Source organism: Mercenaria mercenaria, chromosome 14, assembly GCF_021730395.1.
Source record: "Mercenaria mercenaria strain notata chromosome 14, MADL_Memer_1, whole genome shotgun sequence".
In the NCBI taxonomy this organism is placed as follows: Eukaryota; Metazoa; Mollusca; class Bivalvia; order Venerida; family Veneridae; genus Mercenaria; species Mercenaria mercenaria.
Genome location: NC_069374.1, coordinates 49,913,931 through 49,932,623, shown reverse-complemented (window position 1 = coordinate 49,932,623; position 18,693 = coordinate 49,913,931). Strand labels below are relative to the sequence as shown.

Sequence of the window (18,693 nt, the reverse complement as noted above, 5' to 3'; positions counted from 1 at the left end):
CTTAGGCTAGGTTATGCCTTTTTGCAATTTAGGTTTAGTCATGATAATTACCATTTTAAGCCCGCTATTACTGTGTAATATTAAATGTAGAATGAATAGTAAGGGTTCAAAAATTAAACAGAAAGTTGCCATATAACAGGAAACATTTTTTTTTTCATTTTAACATTTTGCTAAATAGCATTGCGGTTAAAGTATAAATATGTAACTTATAGCATTTGATATAACCACAGTGCAAACTGTTCTTTATTCACAGCATCAGCAATTTGTGTTTCGGGAGACATGAGTGATCACTCGGTCTTTAAGACTTCTGCAAGTCACCCATCTGCCAGGTACTGCGCGCAGTCTAATACAAACAGCGACAGCGAGGCTCTCTTGTTGGCTCATTGCAACCCCCCGCGTACGCACTGGCAAAGATGGACTGCTGATCTCAAGGTACACTTTTATTTCGGAAGAATTTCATGGGGTCAGAATTAATTAAAAGTCCAGTATGTTTTTGAGTCAATTTTCCCTGTTCGTAAGAGTTATACAAGATTTTTTTCCCATAGAAATAACGCGCTCACAGCTCGTTCGCGTATGTGCCGCAATTTACATGACCTTAACTCATCTGCAATGTCGATATTTATACAGTCTGTATTTGAATAAAGCCAATTCTTTGCTACACATGAGCATTGTTCTAGATCAGTTTGCTGGCCAAGCATCCGAATCGCGTTCAACTGCACAAATATTTTAAACAGTCGGATTCAGTCTTAGTAAAATGTAATGATTAGCATTCGTACAAATAAGCCCCTACCTTTATTCTAAAGTTTCGTTGCCGATTTAATTTGACAGAAGCCTTTCAAAAGTTATAGTTACCGTAGGATCTATAAACTTCAATGAACAATAATAGAGTGTTTGAACAATGATGTTTCCATAGTCCATTATTTCCATTGTAACTGTCTTTTTAGAATATCATATCGACGGTCGGCCATTTTAGCCCAGTCTGTGGCAAGTATTATGCGAATGAAATGAGAATGAAACATTTGCCATTGTCTGGCATTCTGATTTAACCCTTGAGATTTCTGGGAAAATTCTACCATGGTCATCGGCTGTCAACGGCATTTTATTACTTTTCTGGAGAATTTTCATAATTTCTATGACAGAATCGAATTATTGCTATCACAAATGTCTTCTCCCTGAAATTATTTTGTCAACGGCAAAGAACGTATGTCGACCATTTACAAAATTTCTTGAAATATAGACACCCTAAGAAGAGAACGGTTACATTATTATTATTAGCTAACTGATTCTGATTCTGATGGGTTGAAAGTAATCTACATAAATATATAACCCGTGTAAGAAGTCTTTAAGGAGGTAGGTTACCTTAATATGTGTATGTGCGCATGTCCAACCGGAAGCTAACGTGACGATTTACGACAACGTTTACGACAAACTAGATGTGTTTGTATATCAATTTTTCTGAAAACAAATCATGAAACGGTCTCCGATCTGATGCTTTATGGTTTAATAATGCAGTAATAATGAATGAATTGCCGCAGAAACGCTTCAAAACAATGTTGCATTAAAATGACGTCACTGACGTCATGACGTTACGTGTCAGTTACCGCGCAAAATTGATAGCTTTTATTTTGAAAGTACGTTATTCTGTGCGTTTTCTTTATTTGAACTATTTTCAAACAGCCATTATTTGCTGAAATATTTTTTATGAGTCTTTTGCTCTGAAAAATAATCAATATTTTGCTTCTTTTATGTAGTTATATTGAAATGTTATGCGGAATGTAAGAAAATGGATGATGGTAACCAATGTTATTTGGCATATAGTTGGGTGAAATGTTACTTATTACGGCCATTTTCAAATAAAAAACTTGCAATTTGATTTGTAATCCATATTTTTCAGTTTCCGTTGATAATTTGTTACTTATTAGCCAGGGAGCCAAAAGTGCGAAAAGTGGCTAGAAACAGGATTTACCTGTCCGGTCATGCTATAGTCAGTTTCTATACATATTATGAAAGTGCAAAGTCTCGCGGATCAGAAAAATTGGGCCTGCAAAACAAAAGCATTTGCGAAATTTGAGAATATTTAGGGGAGATAACTCTGTATGTTTGCAGTTTTTTAAGATTCAAAACGCTTTTTAACTAACAAAACATGACATCACGTTTCTAAAATCAGTTCAAATATGTATATTTCCACATTGCTTTTACGCAAAAGGCTTATGGTTGAAAAATATGCAAAATGTACTAATTTTATTACATTTTATTATAAAATGTGACACCTTAAATACCAGAGAACAAAATAAAAATATTTAACCTAAAATTTACAGTATGAAGAAGTAACCTTTAAAATGGTCTTATTTCTCAAAGTCATTTATTAATAACGCTGCGAAACAGCCCGTAAGAACAGAAAATAATCAAGATACTCTAGTTCAGGTTTGCCCAAGAAATACGCTAATTCGGGGTATTTTATGTACCCCACCCACTTTATATGATGCAAAAAATGTATAATAAAAACATTCGACCAACAACCAAGAAAATATATTCTTTTTATCACGTATACAATATAATCTATATTTTTGACCATATAAAGCTGGATGAGGGGTATTTCAAAGATTTCAAATAGAAAAAGGGGGTAGGAAAACCTATGTATTTTACAACCGATAATTAGAATTAACAACCCGTTATTAAATAAGAGCAACACTAATGGAAGTCGAAGAAACATTTACTTGCAAACTATTCATTTGAAAAGTAATTCATTTAGATACCCTATAGTGCAATCTAGTGCAAGTTTGGCTAGAAAAATGAGCAAATCCGGGGTATTTTATGTACCCCACCCACTTTATATAATGTAAAAAAATATATAATAAAAATATTTGACCAAAATCAATGAAATATATTCTTTTTATCACGTATGCAATATAATCTATATTTTTGACCATATAAAGCTGGATGAGGGGTATTTAACAGATTTTAGATAGACAAAGGGGGTAGGAAAACCTATGTATTTCACAATCGATAATTAGTATTAACAACCCGTTATTAAATAAGAGCAACACTATTGAAAGTCGAAGAAACCTTTACTTGCAAACTATCAATTTGGAAAGTAATTTATTTAGATACTCTATAGTGCAATCTAGTTTAGGTTTGGCTAAAAGATACGGAAATCCGGGGTATTTTATTTACCCCACCCACTTTATATAATGCCAAAAAGTTCATAATAAAAATATTCGACCAAAATAAAGGAGATATATACTTTTTATCACGCATACAATGAAATGCATGTTCTTGACAGTTTAAAGATTGATGAGGGGTATTTAAATGATTTTAATAGAAAATAGGGGTATGAAAATGATGTCTTTTACAACCGATAATTAGAATTATGAACAACCTGTTATTTACCATTTTATAAATACGAGCAACACTAATGAAAGGGATGAAACCTTTACTTGCAAAGTATTCATCAGAAAAGAAATTCATTTTAATACTCTTTCGTGCAATCTAGTTTAGGGTTGGCGACAAAAAGCGCAAATCCGTGGTATTTTATGTACCCCACCCACCTTATATCATGCAAAAAATGTATAATAAAAATATTCGACCATCAATCAAGGAGGTATATTCTTTTTGTCACGTATACAATATAATCCATATTTTGACTACTTAAAGATGGATTCGGAGTATCAAAGAGATTTTAGATTAAAACAGTAGCCAATACTTAGAATTAACAACCTGTTCATTATGATGTGACAAAATGCAAGCAACGCTACCGAAAAGTACTGAAACCTTTACATTCAAACTTTAATTGTTTACTTTCTAATTTGAATTATTAGTAACTTTCATTTGCAAGTTTGTCAAAACCCAAAGACAGAAGTAATTGATTTTCCCCACCCACCTTGCATAAGCCAAATGATTATACCATAGGGGCAAAAAAGGGGGGGGGGGGGGTGGGGAAATGCACGGAAAGCGATATTGCTAGAGTATTTAAATAAATTACTTTCCAAATGAATAGTTTGCAAGTAAAGGTTACATCGCCTTTCATTAGCGATGCTCTTATTTAATAACGGGTTGTTAATTCTAATTATCAGTTGTAAAATACATAGGTTTTCCTACCCCTTTTTTCTGTTTAAAATCTTTGAAAGACCCCTCATCCAGCTTTATATGGTCTAAAATATAGATTATATTGTAAACTTAATAAAAAGAATACATCTTCTTGGTTGTTGGTCGAATATTTTTATTATACATTTTTTGCATTATATAAAGTGGGTGGGGTACATAAAATACCCCGGATTAACGTATTTCTTAGCCAAACCTGAACTAGGGTATCTAGATGATTTCCTATTCTTACAGACTGTTTCGCAGAGGTATTAATAAATGACTTTGAGAAATAAGGCCATTTTAAAGGTTACTTCTCCATACTGTATTTTTTAGGTTAAATATTTTTATTTTGTTCTCTGGTATTATAGGTGCCATATCTTATAATAAAATGTAAATAAAATTAGTACATTGTGCGTATTTTTCAACCATAAGCGTTATGCGTAAAAGCAATGTTGAAATATACATATTTGAACTGATTTTAGAAACATGATGCCATGTTTTGTTAGTAAAACAACAATTTGAATCTTAAAAAACTGCAAATATGCAGAGTTATCTCCCCTAAATATTCTCAAATTTTGCAAGAGCTTTTCTTTTGCAGGCCCAATTTTTCTGATCCGCGAGACTTTGTACTTTCATAATATGTATAGAAACTGACTATAGCATGACCGGACAGGTAAATCCATTTTTTCATGCCTTGGCTCCCCGGCTATATATACTAAAACTAAGATCTAAAATTGTTCAAATTTCAGTAGAAAATTGTGGTTTCTTGAATTGAATTGATGTTACCATGGAAACGAAGCCCGTGACCTATATATCTAAATGTAAAATTCAAAAGCGTTGACACTGTTCTATTTAAGGAACACAGCTTCGGCTTTTTATTTTCATTTCAACAGTATTCATGAGAATAATAGCAGCATGCAGAACGATATTTCCATGAAAAATGTCAGAAGAAGGGTACTGCTGTAAGTATATTAAGCTGTGAAATTTGTTTGAATCAATCCAAATAACACAAAAATATAACTTACGTTAGAAATAATATGTTTTAAAGCTACAGCAACAAGACAGATAATTTTATTCAATATTTTTTATAAGAAATTACGACAAAAAGCAAGATATAAGTTATTTTAAACATCTCTGTTGCCATGGTTACTTTAAACTTGAAGAAAAATAGGGTACCATGTAAAGTGCTTGGTATTTTGCTAATAATATTACCCAGATATTCCATGTTGGTCATTAACAGAATGGCACTGAAGCCGTCGAAAACCCCATTTTTGTACATAGTTGTTTAAAAATGAGAGAAAATGCGTTACCATGGAAACACGAGCCCCGCGACATATACATTTAAGGCTTATATTAGAAAGCTAACGCGCATACTAGTAAAATTATCAATTATGCAGACTTCTAAGAATATCAGTGAAACTGAAATACAACGAAAAGTGTTAAATATCCGTATTTTCCTTCTTCTTTCAATATGAAATACCTTTGGATGGTCAAGTTCTTCAAACCTGGATAAAAATTGAACTTGAAGGGACAGAGACAAACGAAATTGAGATTGTAGCAGTTGAAACATCATATTACACGAAATACTAAATACTGCTGCGGTTCAACTAATTTGAATTTACCTCGGTAACAAGGTAACCTACCTCCTTAAGTTCTGTAAGATTTAATGTTGAATGTATAATTCACCGACTACAATTTGTAAATGCTATTCGCTATTAGCTCTGGCCACTCATAACTGCAGTAGAATTGTGAATGTGTAAGTATATGTAAGTGTCGAGTACACAAGTTGAGAACGTGACTGTCCATGACACGTTCAAATTGTCACTCTTGCCTTCCGCGGAAGGACCCAGAATCAACCAATGTGTAATGAAATAGGTATGGACGTCCCAAGATCATATCTATCAGCGGTAACTGTAACTAATTCTGTCAGTACTGGGGCTGAGTATCATTTCACCTAAGAATTTAACTGTAGAGGAAAGCCTTTCCGTGCAAAACAAGTAATTCGTTTCACCGGCAATACTAGCTCTATTCTAAAGATTGTGTAATTATTTCGTATTCATCAAGTTCTTTAGTTAGAACATGTTCTCCCTTATCGTTTTTACAATATCAATATTATCTGCATTGACATATTTAGCGTTAACTGCCAAATCTATACGTATTTGAAATATTAAGATTGTTAGACGTGTAATTTTTCTCCAACAGAGCATTGGTCTCTTTGTACAAGTAATATTTGCGATTGCCTTTCTTGACAGAAAACAAACAGGCTTTTTTTGAAAAGATCAAGTTGTTGAAAATAACTTCTAGTTAGTACCAGCACGTTTGTTTATTTTCAATCACATTTGACTCTTTTGCTTTATCAATAATAATCGTTTCGTATCTGATTTTAGCACGACCCATTGTGTACTTACTTGCCGAGGCTATATCTCTATCTCTTTACCAGTCTGTGACCATCATATTTAATGCGTTCTAGAATAGTAGTATAAGTGCAGGGGCACATTTACCCACTGTACGTTTAACATATCATACATAGACTCCATATAGTTCAAGTTTTGCTTCTGGGACTTAGTATTGGTGTGATCAGACATTTTGATACATAACATCTTTACAGGTACTAAACAACAATAATTAAGAAGATATTTACACCATATGTTGTAAATAAAATGTTAGAAGCAAATTTATTGATGTGTTTCATTCAGAGGCTAATACATTTCTGAAACGATTTTATATCCTCCACACCCTCCACAGACATCATGTCAGTTTTCAGTAGATGTTATGTATATATTTTACGGTACAGCTAAGGGTTTCGCAATGGGTCACTAGCGCCAATACGTATTTGAATGTCATAACAACAGTAAGAAATGTAGAAAGTGAAATTAGATATAGTAATACCTGTTATTCTTGTTTATTCTATAGCTGTGCCCATTTGTTTTAAATAGGAAGACAAGAGTTCTCTCGAAAGAAAAGAAATCACTCATTGAGAAAGATTCGTGAAATAGTCCATATGTAGAATTATATTAAAGCGTATTAAGGCCACACCAAATTGATAAGTTGTTCATCGGATTTTTTTCTGAAAAAATTGAGGCGGCGAGCGAAAAAATAATTTTAATATTTGTTTAGGTTTTTGAGAAAATCAGGAGCGAGCGAAGAGCGAAGAAATATATTTATCTTCATTTGGCTCTCGGCTGACTAATAAAAACCTTAAAATAGAATGCATAGCCCTTTTAAATTAAAAAGTAAGTCCCCAGGGATTGAGAAAATCTGACCTGCAGACGCACAACAAAGCGAACTCGTGAAAAAAATGTATTAACATACAGTACACTGTAATCAAATAATGCATGCTTTTGAAAATGCTGTTAGAAAATATGTAATAAACAACAATGCATAACCTTACACCATACTTATCACATACATATGTGACTTGAATATTTACTGCTATGAAAATGTAGCATTCTTAGCTGACTTTACAAAGTTTTTGATACATCAAATATTAAGTTTTATATAATGACCAATAGCTCTGTACTTTCAAAGCTTCTGACTATCATGCCCCTTTTACTGGCACAGCTCTAATTCAGAAAAGTCGAGCATGATGTCTTATTGTACAGCTCTTTTTCTAACTTTAAACTTTCATAACATATTAAATTTGTTGAAACAAAGTCTCAATTAAAGTCTGAAATGGAGGTTAACGTGCATTAGCATTAACATTAGTCAACTAAATGATTGGAAAATTTGAAAATCGAAACGGTTCTGAAAACAACTCATAATGTAAATTCCTTACCCCACCAACTTTCTCGTATGCAAATGCTGATCATTTGGACAGGAAAAACAGAAAACAGATAAGTGACATGCATCAATAAGTATTTACCCTTACCAAAATAATGTAGATTGATGTTATCAAATAAATTAGTAAGCTTTTCTTCATCCAGTTTTCAATGAAATAAATCGATTTTTTAGCATGTAATTTGGTAAACATTTGAAGAAAATGGCGTAACTGCATAAAGGGGAAACAACTTTAATGTAACTAAATATAAGTGTTATGATTTATTATAGACGATGTGTGCGTAGTATGTATTAATTTTGATTAAAATTCATTTGAGAACGATCTAGGACTGGAATTAGAAGCATTTATACACTTTTACGTTCGTAAAAAGTAGCGCACCAAAAAATTTTGGATTGATTTTTTTCAATAGGGCGAGCGCAAGCCAAAAACCAAAAAAAATATTTTTTTTGTGTTTCTGAAAATATACGAGCGGCAAATCCGATGAACAACTTTTTAATTTGGTGAGGCCTAATATACAATTTTTGAAGGGCCGTTTGTTAAAGTCCAAGCAGGGTAATGTTGTTTTTAGTTTTAAGTTTTTTAATCTATTAATATTGTTTTCAGTTATAAAAGATTAGTATTATTAGATATCATCGGGATTCTATATTTGATTTACAATTAATTACGAGTCAGCATAGAAATGACTTCCGCGTTCCATCAAATATATACTGTGCACATCTTTTACGTACATATTTCATCATTACAGTATTGATTTATATCTAGAAAATCCCCATCAAACATCTGTATGTTAATTTGCATTTGTATTACACAGAAAGACAAGCGTACACTAGAAAGAAATGAGTTCATTCATTCAGAAAGATTCGTGAAAGAGTCTGCATGTACAATTATATTACAGTACATTAATATACAATTTTTGATGTGTCACGAGTTTAAGTCCCGGTGAGTTGACGGTAATTTTGGTTTTAAGTTAGTTTTTTAACCTATTAGTATTGTTTTCAATTATGTAAGATTAATATTACTTGCATTCAAAGGGATTTTGAATTTGATTTACATTTAATAACGATACGGAATATGGAAATGTCTTCATCAGACCTTTACAGATATACTTGCTCACCTAAAACCGAAACTACTCAACATTGCATATTGATATTTATCTAGAAAACACTCTTCAAACATCTTTAACTTGGCTAAATAATTTATATAAAATAGATGTGTATACGCAGCAATCACAATAACATGTCTATTTAGTAACAATCATTTTTTTTTCCGAACAAACATCCAGATTGGTAGTGGTGTAATATATTCATACTGTTTTTACTTACACATTTATTAGAATATAGTATTTAAAACCTTACACACTACCTTTCATACTCACAAACATGTTTATTTTATCATTCCATAGATATATGTGGTAATTGTTTATATATTCAAATATGAACTTTGGGCGTAATATATCTTTAATATTGTATAGTTCTAAATGACGTCCTTTTATTAAAAATAACATAAGGCGAGTTAATTATTTAGATCTATGCGTACGGTAAAAACTACAACAAAACTTGCTTTTACCATCAAAAACATACAATCACTTTGAAGATAATGCCAAATAAAATTTTAAAAATTGTCGCCATTTTGATGACGTCATAACTCGATCTAGTCGCAGAATTCAGACTGGCGACATGACTTGTCTTAGAATGAACTTCAGAGATAACGGAACAGATTGGTATAATTATGTTGCCATTAATCTTTTTTCCAGTCGCACGGGACCCAAAATGTGAGTCAAAGCAAATACACTGATTTTTTAATCAAGATAGCTCTAGTGTAAAGCTATATTCTAAATAAATTGTTACCTAGATTCTGTATGAATACACGTAGGAGAAAATCGGTCAATGTTTATTTTGCGAAAACCCGTGCGCGAGCAAGGTAGTGACGTCATCTTTAATGTCTAGAATGATCCATGCGCGTTACCCGTAGCGCAAAGTGTAGTACATGTCGTAAAAAGTAGTTACCAGTTGATACTAGTATGTCGTGTGAGAATCGAAATAACAAGTTCCCAAGTGTGATTTATTGTAGAATAATCCGAAGTTTTCGTTCTGATGCGAAACAACATCAAAGGCGTAACCAGAGGGGGTGCGACGGGTGCGATCGCACCCCCCTTTTTCGGCAAAGCTTGCATTTTTCATTACACCAAAATACCCTTGAAAGCCCAGTCTTTGATTTTTTTCGGCTCGCTACGCTCGCCATTTTACATATATTTACTAATATTGACGCTGTAACCTTTGTAAAAAGTCTGTTGATTACCGTCTATATCTCAAAAATCAATGGATTGAGCACCGGCAGCTTTTTACCAAACGTTTCAATGTTGAATCTGGCGATTTTCCGAAGGTTGGATGTATCTATCAACTAACCTGATGAGAAATAAATCTAACTTAAGTTATTTTGTAATTTTTACATGAACTGCATATGAAATCAAATTTTACAGCTGTGCCTTTTCCTTTTAGTATATTTTTTTAATTGTAGATATATTGTAAGAAAAATACAGTGTCATGCTACAGCTGCTAAAACAGAAAATTTATTTTGTCGTGCGTTATTTCTTTTCTTTCTATATCTGATACCTAATTCACATTTAACCCGGGCGGCGCGCGATATTTCCTTGCGGATTTTTGGGCATCGTAGATGGCTATGGGCTACGGGAAATGTGTTCACATTATACACACGTGTAGCAGTGTGTATATAATGTATATAATTTGTCTACGATATCGGTTGTCCGATTAGCTCAGTTGGTAGAGCATCTGACTTGAAAGCAGGAGGTCGCAGGTTCGAGTCCTGTATCGGACTGCACATTTTTCCGCTCCTATTACATTGGTGCCGTGAGTGTGGTGACTAGCCTTGGAATCCTAGAGCTAGGGTGAAGCAATGGCTGGGTTAGTCAAAAGAATCTGAGTTTGTCTTTGAAAAAAGGAGGGAGGAATGTAGCAGTGTGTATATAATGTATATAATTTGTCTATGATATCGGTTGTCCGATTAGCTCAGTTGGTAGAGCATCTGACTTGCAAGCAGAAGGTCGCAGGTTCGAGTCCTGTATCGGGCTGCACATTTTTCCGCTCCTATTACACAAGCAACGTGCCATTTTTGTACTGGTTCTATGTATGGAAATCGTACGAAGCCCGTACTGCTTCCGTGCATGAAGAGGCTGCGCGGAGAAGATACAAGGTAAAAGCCTGGACGGCAGTCTACGTGCTTAGAAATTCTGGGGGTCAGTCTGTTTCTCCCGAAACATGGTAGGCTCGATTATGAGGTAAGCTTAGAAGTCCTTATAGGATTCCGGCATCAACTCCTGCATCAGGGTGTCCGAGTGTCCGAGGGTGGCCCGTCTCAGCAGCAAGGGTTTCACGCATACCGTTCTCTTCCTGTGCCTCTGTCGGGCCTGCTGCTCATCAGGAACGACCAGGCTTGTAATCATCTGCTCTCTTCTCCTGACCTGCCTCAACTGCAACCGCAGGTATGCCGCTCTGAGTCTTAGGAAAACTATCATTTCTCCGACAAATAATGAAAATATGTCGGAGATAGCCATTTATATATAACCATCTGAAAAATGTGGATGATGTGGCCGCTGTAGGGTTGCCGAACGATGATTGCTTTGTATTCGTGCGTTTTCATGGGTACCGCACGGGCAGCTAGCGACAACCTTGCGGCTGTGCGAGGGCCGTGCAAAGGTCTTACGAGTCTACAATCTCCGTACGATTTCGTTTGGGCAACATATCCACAAAAATCGCGCGTTGGCTGCACGATCAGCGCAAGGCCTCCTAAAGATGCCCGTGCAGGGATTTGCAATGCCATCTGCAACACGTCTACGAGGGCTTTCGAATTTTCTAATTTGTATAACTTTTCACTAAGCAAAATCGTAGAGGCTGCGGAGCCCGTGAACAAAAATTGTTCTGCCGCCTCCTGCACGGAAAGGAGGATACGGGCAGTCTACGGGCTCCAAAGACACATCGCAGGCCAAATGTAAACTAGGCATTACTTGCCAAATATTCTCAGCTGTGTACATATACATGTAATTATTCTTTGTATGTTATTATATGATTTTTAGAAAACCCAGAGGATTACTTTTATGCAAAAATGATTATGTATAGCTTTATACCTTTTCACAATAGTGGAATGAAATATATAAAAATAACAGTTTAAGTTTACATTAATTCCTAATAGATGGTACGATGTAAACTTTGTTTCATAAATAACAATGACCTTATTCTATGCACATCACATCTGTCAAATATTTTTTAAAAAGCGAAAAAAAAAAAATAAGTCACATATCTACCCATCAGTAAGCTTTCAAATACACGCCAAATCGCACGAAATGACTTCTTAATTTAAAAATTTTCTGGGGGAGGCCCCCCATACCCCCACCTGTGGGAACTTAAAAGACAGTATGTACTATTAACAGAAAAAAAGCGAAAAAATGAGGCACATATCTACCCATCAATAAGCTTTCAAATACACGCCAAATCGCAAGAAATGACTTCTTAATTTAAAAATTTTCTGGGGAAGGCCCCACATACCCCCACCTGCGGGAGGGGGTAACCCCCTCCCACACCTACACCCCTTGTCAACTCGCACCCCCCTCCGAAAAATCCTGGTTACGCCTATGAACATACCACTCAGGCCTATGGCCTTCATTATATATACGTATTCTTACTCATAAGAACTCAAAACACAGGTTATTCTACGATAAACTACGTTTAGGAACTCATTAGGGAATTGATTCTACCGATAAGCGACGAAAATCGGGATCGATCCCTCTACGGTAACATGCGATTTATCGAATGAAATATTTTATCGATTTAAAAAATGTGTACGTCCAGCACGTGCACTGAGCGTCTGAATTCGGATTTTTTGGAAGAATACGCTTTTCCCTTGTGCCTAATAAACGCTCACATAACTTGTACGAACCGCTACTTCTTGCACGTCATTACAAATATTAACAGTGTTGTTCTTTATTCAAAAAGCTACTTTTGAATGTAAGGATAATACATGTTTTTTTTTGTGTATTAACGTCTGCAGAAGCCCGCGGGATTGTTTGTGACTGAGACCGAATTCGCTATTCTTGCATAAAAAAACAATACACTATGACTTTATGTATTGTTTTCATATGTGATGACTTGACGATTCCGGTACATTTTTTATTTGTTTGCTATATGAGTTGTAACGTCTCATGGATCCCTATCATATAAACTTTTCCCGCATTTACCGGAAATCAGAACCAGTGAACAATAAACTTACCTGTTTCACAGTTGTGAAAACTTTGTGAACATTCCTTGCGGTTCATTTTTTTTTTGCTCGTGTTCTTCATTAAAAGTACTGATTTACAGATTGTTTGACCAAAAAATAGTAATGATAAAAAAGTAAAATATTAGGAAATTATTATTATATTTTTTAAGAAGATTTTGACAATATGTTGCGGAAAGACGTGAGAATTAGATTTTTTTTTCATTCAAACTTGAAAGGAATTTGATTTGTGGGTACAGAAGATACCGTGCCTGAATATAAAACTTTATCAGAAAGCCCATTAAACATGTGTTCGTCCGTGGTGTCTGGTTAGTCAAGAAAGTAGGAATGTTCCTATAGTCTCTAGGCAACCTGGGTTCGATTCTCAGCTCAGACACTTTTTCTTTTACCTTATTAAAATAGTTTGATTGGTCAAACTTCTGATTTAATCTGGATCCCAGTCATTTAAAATTCTAGAATGAGCGTAGCTATTGTAATAAGCAATATTTATATCTCTTCAGTTACGTTTAACGTATGGTTATATCATATATGGCAAACTTTCTACTGAATCTGAAATAACTATTAATGAACTTTCAGGTCTTGGACCACTGTTCAACGTTAGCTCAGGGTGATCCGATTGGAGTGTATATAAATGGGAGAATCGGAATCGGCGTATTTGCAGCATTCTGGCGCTGCAAGGCATCCTCAGCCTCTTTCGAGGTAAATGCTGTGTTCTTGCCTAAAACCGGAGTTATTTTTACACTATGTTCTATATAGACACTGGACACTATTGCAATTTTGGATACATTTCAAACCCCCTAAAAATACCTGCACTCAACAGAACTATTCAAGACAAAACACTCCATCATTGACCGGCTCTTTTTTCCACCATTTTAAACTAAGTCACACGTGTATGAAGAAAGCTGTCAAAATGGCCACTAACAGGCAAAAATGGCCCTATCAAACAGTCATTTATGCATATTCTGACATTCTCATTCTGTCAGATTGTACATGTACTTACTATTTCATACGTCTCGATTCAATTATGTCATTTATTGCGGGTATTTTACTCAAAACATCATATATATTCACCATTAAGGTTTAGCAGTATATCACAAAACAACAGTTTTTTTTTAGTAAATGAAGAGCATTTTGACCAACAACTTATCTGTCCAATGCATGCTTTACTGTTCCGTCCCACAGAGTTGGATACTTAAAATATTCTAAATCAGTTGTCCCCCTTTAAAAAAGAATGCCATTTGTAAAGAAATAAATGTAAACAATTGTCAAAACGATGTTTTACCTAGTTATGTAAAGTTTAAACACTCGCACGATGTTGCAAATGTATCAAAACTAAGACATGTAACAGCTTTTTAAAAACTGTGATTTTTTTAAAGGTGCTGAACTGTCCAGAAGTGTGGCCCCTTCCGGAATTCTATACATATATGATTAAACTGATAATTATTAAGTTTTGTAGAATAATATAAATGTTTTATATGCTGTTAAATTTCTTATTACATGACTGTATTCTATCGTTTCTCTGATTGGCTGAAAACGGTTCGAAAAGTAATGAGAACACATCATATCAACTTATCTTGGGTTATAAATAGAACTGTAATAAAAATAGATTGAAGTAAGTGCTTGGAAAACCAATATCGACCTGATTTGGTCTAAAATAGATATTAAAGATACAGTTGGAACAAGACTGACTATACATCTATTCAAGTAATAAAACAAGGAAATTCATTGATGCAAGCATCAAAGACGCCGCCAAGTGTTGTGTCTGAAGTACATTTATTGCAATATGAGAAATAACCTAATCATTACTTTATTAGTCTGACTTGCTACAAGTTATCAACATTAGCACATAAAACAATATATGTTATAAACTGTTTAAAACATGAAGAATAAACATGATAGAAAAGTTTTACCATGCAATACAAATCCTCTACCTGCAATGGCATTAACATTGCGAGTAGGTGGTCCCTTTACATACAAAATTAAAGTAATTATTTCACTAACTAAGGTCACCTCCTGTGAAAAGTTCTTATATGCAGGAGCGTGTGTATGAAGTTTCACAGAAATGCAGTTTGTTGGGAAATGACGGAATGCTGAGGTTCACAGAAACCATTATTTTTATTATCATGTAATGTAATGAGTGTTTTCTATTTACTGATGAAGTTTTATGGACCTTAGTCACCTACATTATAGATTTCAGAATGCAGATTATACACAGCAATTTGCTGTTTCCCTTGCCAAAAACAACCAAAAATTTTGTCCAAGAAAAGAATGATATAACATAAGTAATCTCTATATTGCCCCTATTCACAAAGCATGAATCTTTCTTATATACTTTTGAATATCATAGAATTAATTTTTTTTTTTTTAAAGAACGATAAACTTAAGTCCTTGTTGAACTGTAAGGTTACTAGGAGTATGTCAGTGTCTAGTTCAAATCTAATATTACAAGAAATTTAGCAAGCATAATAACCCACTGCCAAAGTGTAGAAAATATTTCAATGAAAATGTTTTTTGTTGTTTTTTTTTGTCAGGAATAGACAAATACAAAAACTATCTATTAAATTAAAAACAAAAAAGAAAAAAAAAAGAAGCAAGTAACAAGATATAATAAAACCAGAGCAACTGACTAGTCATATAAGATCAATGAACGTATAAATTCAACAAGGAATTCTATTTTAAAGTCACTGATGCTTTGATAAGTTATGGTCCCATGGCTTTTGATATTTCGATCTAACCACATTTAAAGAAGTATTAACTTGTCACTGACAAATTCAGCCAAATGCTCTTTAGCCTATTGCACACCTTAGTTGACAGTGTATATCTGTAAACAATGAGTAGATCTATATGACACATAAGCAAAAAAAAAACAAAACAAAAAAAAAACAAACAAAAATAGGAATTTGCAAAAGTGTGCGCATTCTGAAATTACATCACTGTACCTATCAACAAAGAAAATAAGACAAAAAGGTTAAAACTAAGTTAACAGCGGCACTTCCTTCGTTCATTTCAACATATATATGCTTATTGGTTCCTTTATTTACTTTGTAAATACGTTTTTTTCCCAAGGAATTTTTATGCAGGCAAATTGTAATTTTCCATAATTTTTTTTTTTAATATTCTCTTCGAAGTTGTAAAATACACGAACGCTCCCTTGTCCAGGCGATTCACGCGTTACAGTATGGTATAATCTGTGGTGTGTTCTATTTATAGAAAATGAAATAGGTAAGTAGGTCATGCTAAGAACAGAAATAGAAAACTTGACTTACAGAGTAACCTCCCTTATCAATAAATCGGATCAACATTTTTGACGAAATTGTAAATAAAAAAAATATGTTCTGCTCTACAAATAAGGAGAGGAAAGACAGATAGCATTGTTTTAAATCACATAATAAGTTGCATTACATACATTTCTTATGTTTTCTTTTTGCCATTTTTTGTTTATTCACTAAAATGTATTGTGCAATATCGTTGATCCTTTTACAAACTATTCACTGTGTTCAGTTTATCACTCCGAAACTATTCAATACCATCTTTACAGGGTCCGAAATAAAAGTGTATCCCATATAATCGACACCGCCTTCAGGGCGGCGTCGAATAATTATTGACTTTTTCATAGGTTGATATCAGGAATTATTGTATAATGTAAAACAATGCTTTCTTTCTATGATCTGATGACGTTCGAACTTTCTTCTCCGAAACATGGAGCTATCTTAAACAGAGGGACTATTTTCCCGGTAGCCACTTCCTTATTGTCAACCAAGGGCAAATAACTGTGATCTTGTTCCTTCAACTTGAAAGAAGTGAACAAGACAAAGAAGGGATACTTAACTATTTGCTCTGGTATTGAGCAAGATCCAAAATATACGTTGAAAATGAAGTTTACATGGCAATTATGTTAAAGCAGCAGCTGTTTTTTTTTTTAAATGTTAGTTGTTTTGAGTTTATTGCTGTTTTTTCAACTGTATTTCAGTAAATAAATATGTAAAAGCGGGCAGTTACCCTTAACAGTGTTTATGGCTTCTGTACCAGTACAAACCTGTTCTCCTGATATGCCCTCTTTCTATAACCGGGGCGGGATAGCACCTTTCTTGGCGTATGTAAGTTCATTTACGGTCGCCATCGAGAACTTATATGGGATTCTTCTCTAGAAGATTGTTATAACCGGTATTTTTAGACGAATGATAATGATATATTTATTTTAATTTCAGATCATCTATCAGTCGTGTGGTGGGTCAGCAAAGATAATAGATGTCAAGAATTCGCAGTTTACACCGGAAGCATTCTATACATTGAAATGGTGAATGGATGGTCTTTCACTGATTTTATAATAGCTTGTATTGCCTGTGAAATAATAAAGATTGACACACATATTATTTCAGCTTTGCTTTGCTATATTTCGAGAGGGAATAAATTCGGATTTTTAGTTTTCATTGGTATAGGGAATGAATTTAAACGAACTATGTGTTGATGTAAGATATTCCGCTGGGTCAGTGCCGGGCATTTTAGATACAATCGATGTATAAGGGTTGTGCTAAAGCATGAACTTCGTCATAAAGTTACGCATTACCAACTTTTGGTAACATCTCTAAACCAATAAAGCGGGACAGATCTACCTATCATAAAAATCAATAAAACCAATAATCCAATATCATCGCTACCGGACGGATTCGTTGATTTCCGCACTAATTGTTGTTGTTGTTGTAACACGGGGGAAAAATCGATAATTAACAGCTTTGGTCATTATCTGATGCATGTACAGGCGGGCGGTTTGCTAAACGATATACTTGAATGAAGTTTTAATAATTATTAAAGTGAAAATCGGAACAAGTCGAAAATTTATATAATACTTTATTAATTGTCAAATAAAAGTAATATTTAAGACTATGAAATTGAATATGTTATCTAAAATATTTAGAAATCGTTACATTTTATACATCGAACACATAGATTTACTTTATTTTTAATACATGAAACATCATGCTAACATATATCAGTAGTATAGGGGCCTCTTTGTGTGTAAACAAACGGGCGCCATCTTGGATGACCTAGTTACTATAAACAGTAACTCATTTGCATATAAGAAATGAATTCACTGCACATGCGCGGCGGCCATTTTGAATTTTTTTTTAGAATGACATCATCTTTCTATGTTAAGAATGACTTCACTCTGCTATTTATATCTCCCGAAAGTATATAGAGCTGACTTATATACCTATCTAGGGCGTGTTCGCGCACATTGAGGGTCAGGTGCTCAGCCCTAGACGGGGAGATACCATGAAAAAATATATAGATTTATCCATGACCTTAATGAATAAAAACATTTGATAATAAAACGAACAGTATTAGTAAATAAAGAACGAATAAATAATAGTTTAACAATATGTGTGAAAAAAGAAATAAACTACTTTAAAACAAAATAATTGTAACATGTCTAATTAAATTACAGAGAAATTAAAAAGAACTATATATGAATACTATTTAAATATCATATAGATTTATCCATCAACTAATTGAATTTATACACTTTATATAAAAAAAGAACAATA

At 33.9% G+C, this 18,693-nt stretch overlaps 1 protein-coding gene and 1 non-coding gene across 2 annotated transcripts in view; both read left to right on the top strand.

Moving 5' to 3' along the window:
* The window catches only part of LOC128548490 (G8 domain-containing protein DDB_G0286311-like), a 30,010-nt gene extending 12,490 nt beyond the window's left edge, over positions 1-17,520 (top strand). Inside the window, exons 6-8 of the mRNA XM_053523458.1 lie at positions 254-432; positions 13,724-13,846; positions 17,356-17,520. Coding sequence (XP_053379433.1) covers positions 254-432; positions 13,724-13,846; positions 17,356-17,448 — 395 coding nt within the window. The 3' untranslated portion in view covers positions 17,449-17,520. The remainder of the gene's footprint in view (positions 1-253; positions 433-13,723; positions 13,847-17,355) is intronic.
* On the top strand, positions 10,624-10,696 carry Trnas-uga (transfer RNA serine (anticodon UGA)). Its single transcript has one exon. It is a non-coding gene; the product is annotated as a tRNA-Ser (tRNA).
* Positions 17,521-18,693: the final 1,173 nt, after the last annotated feature.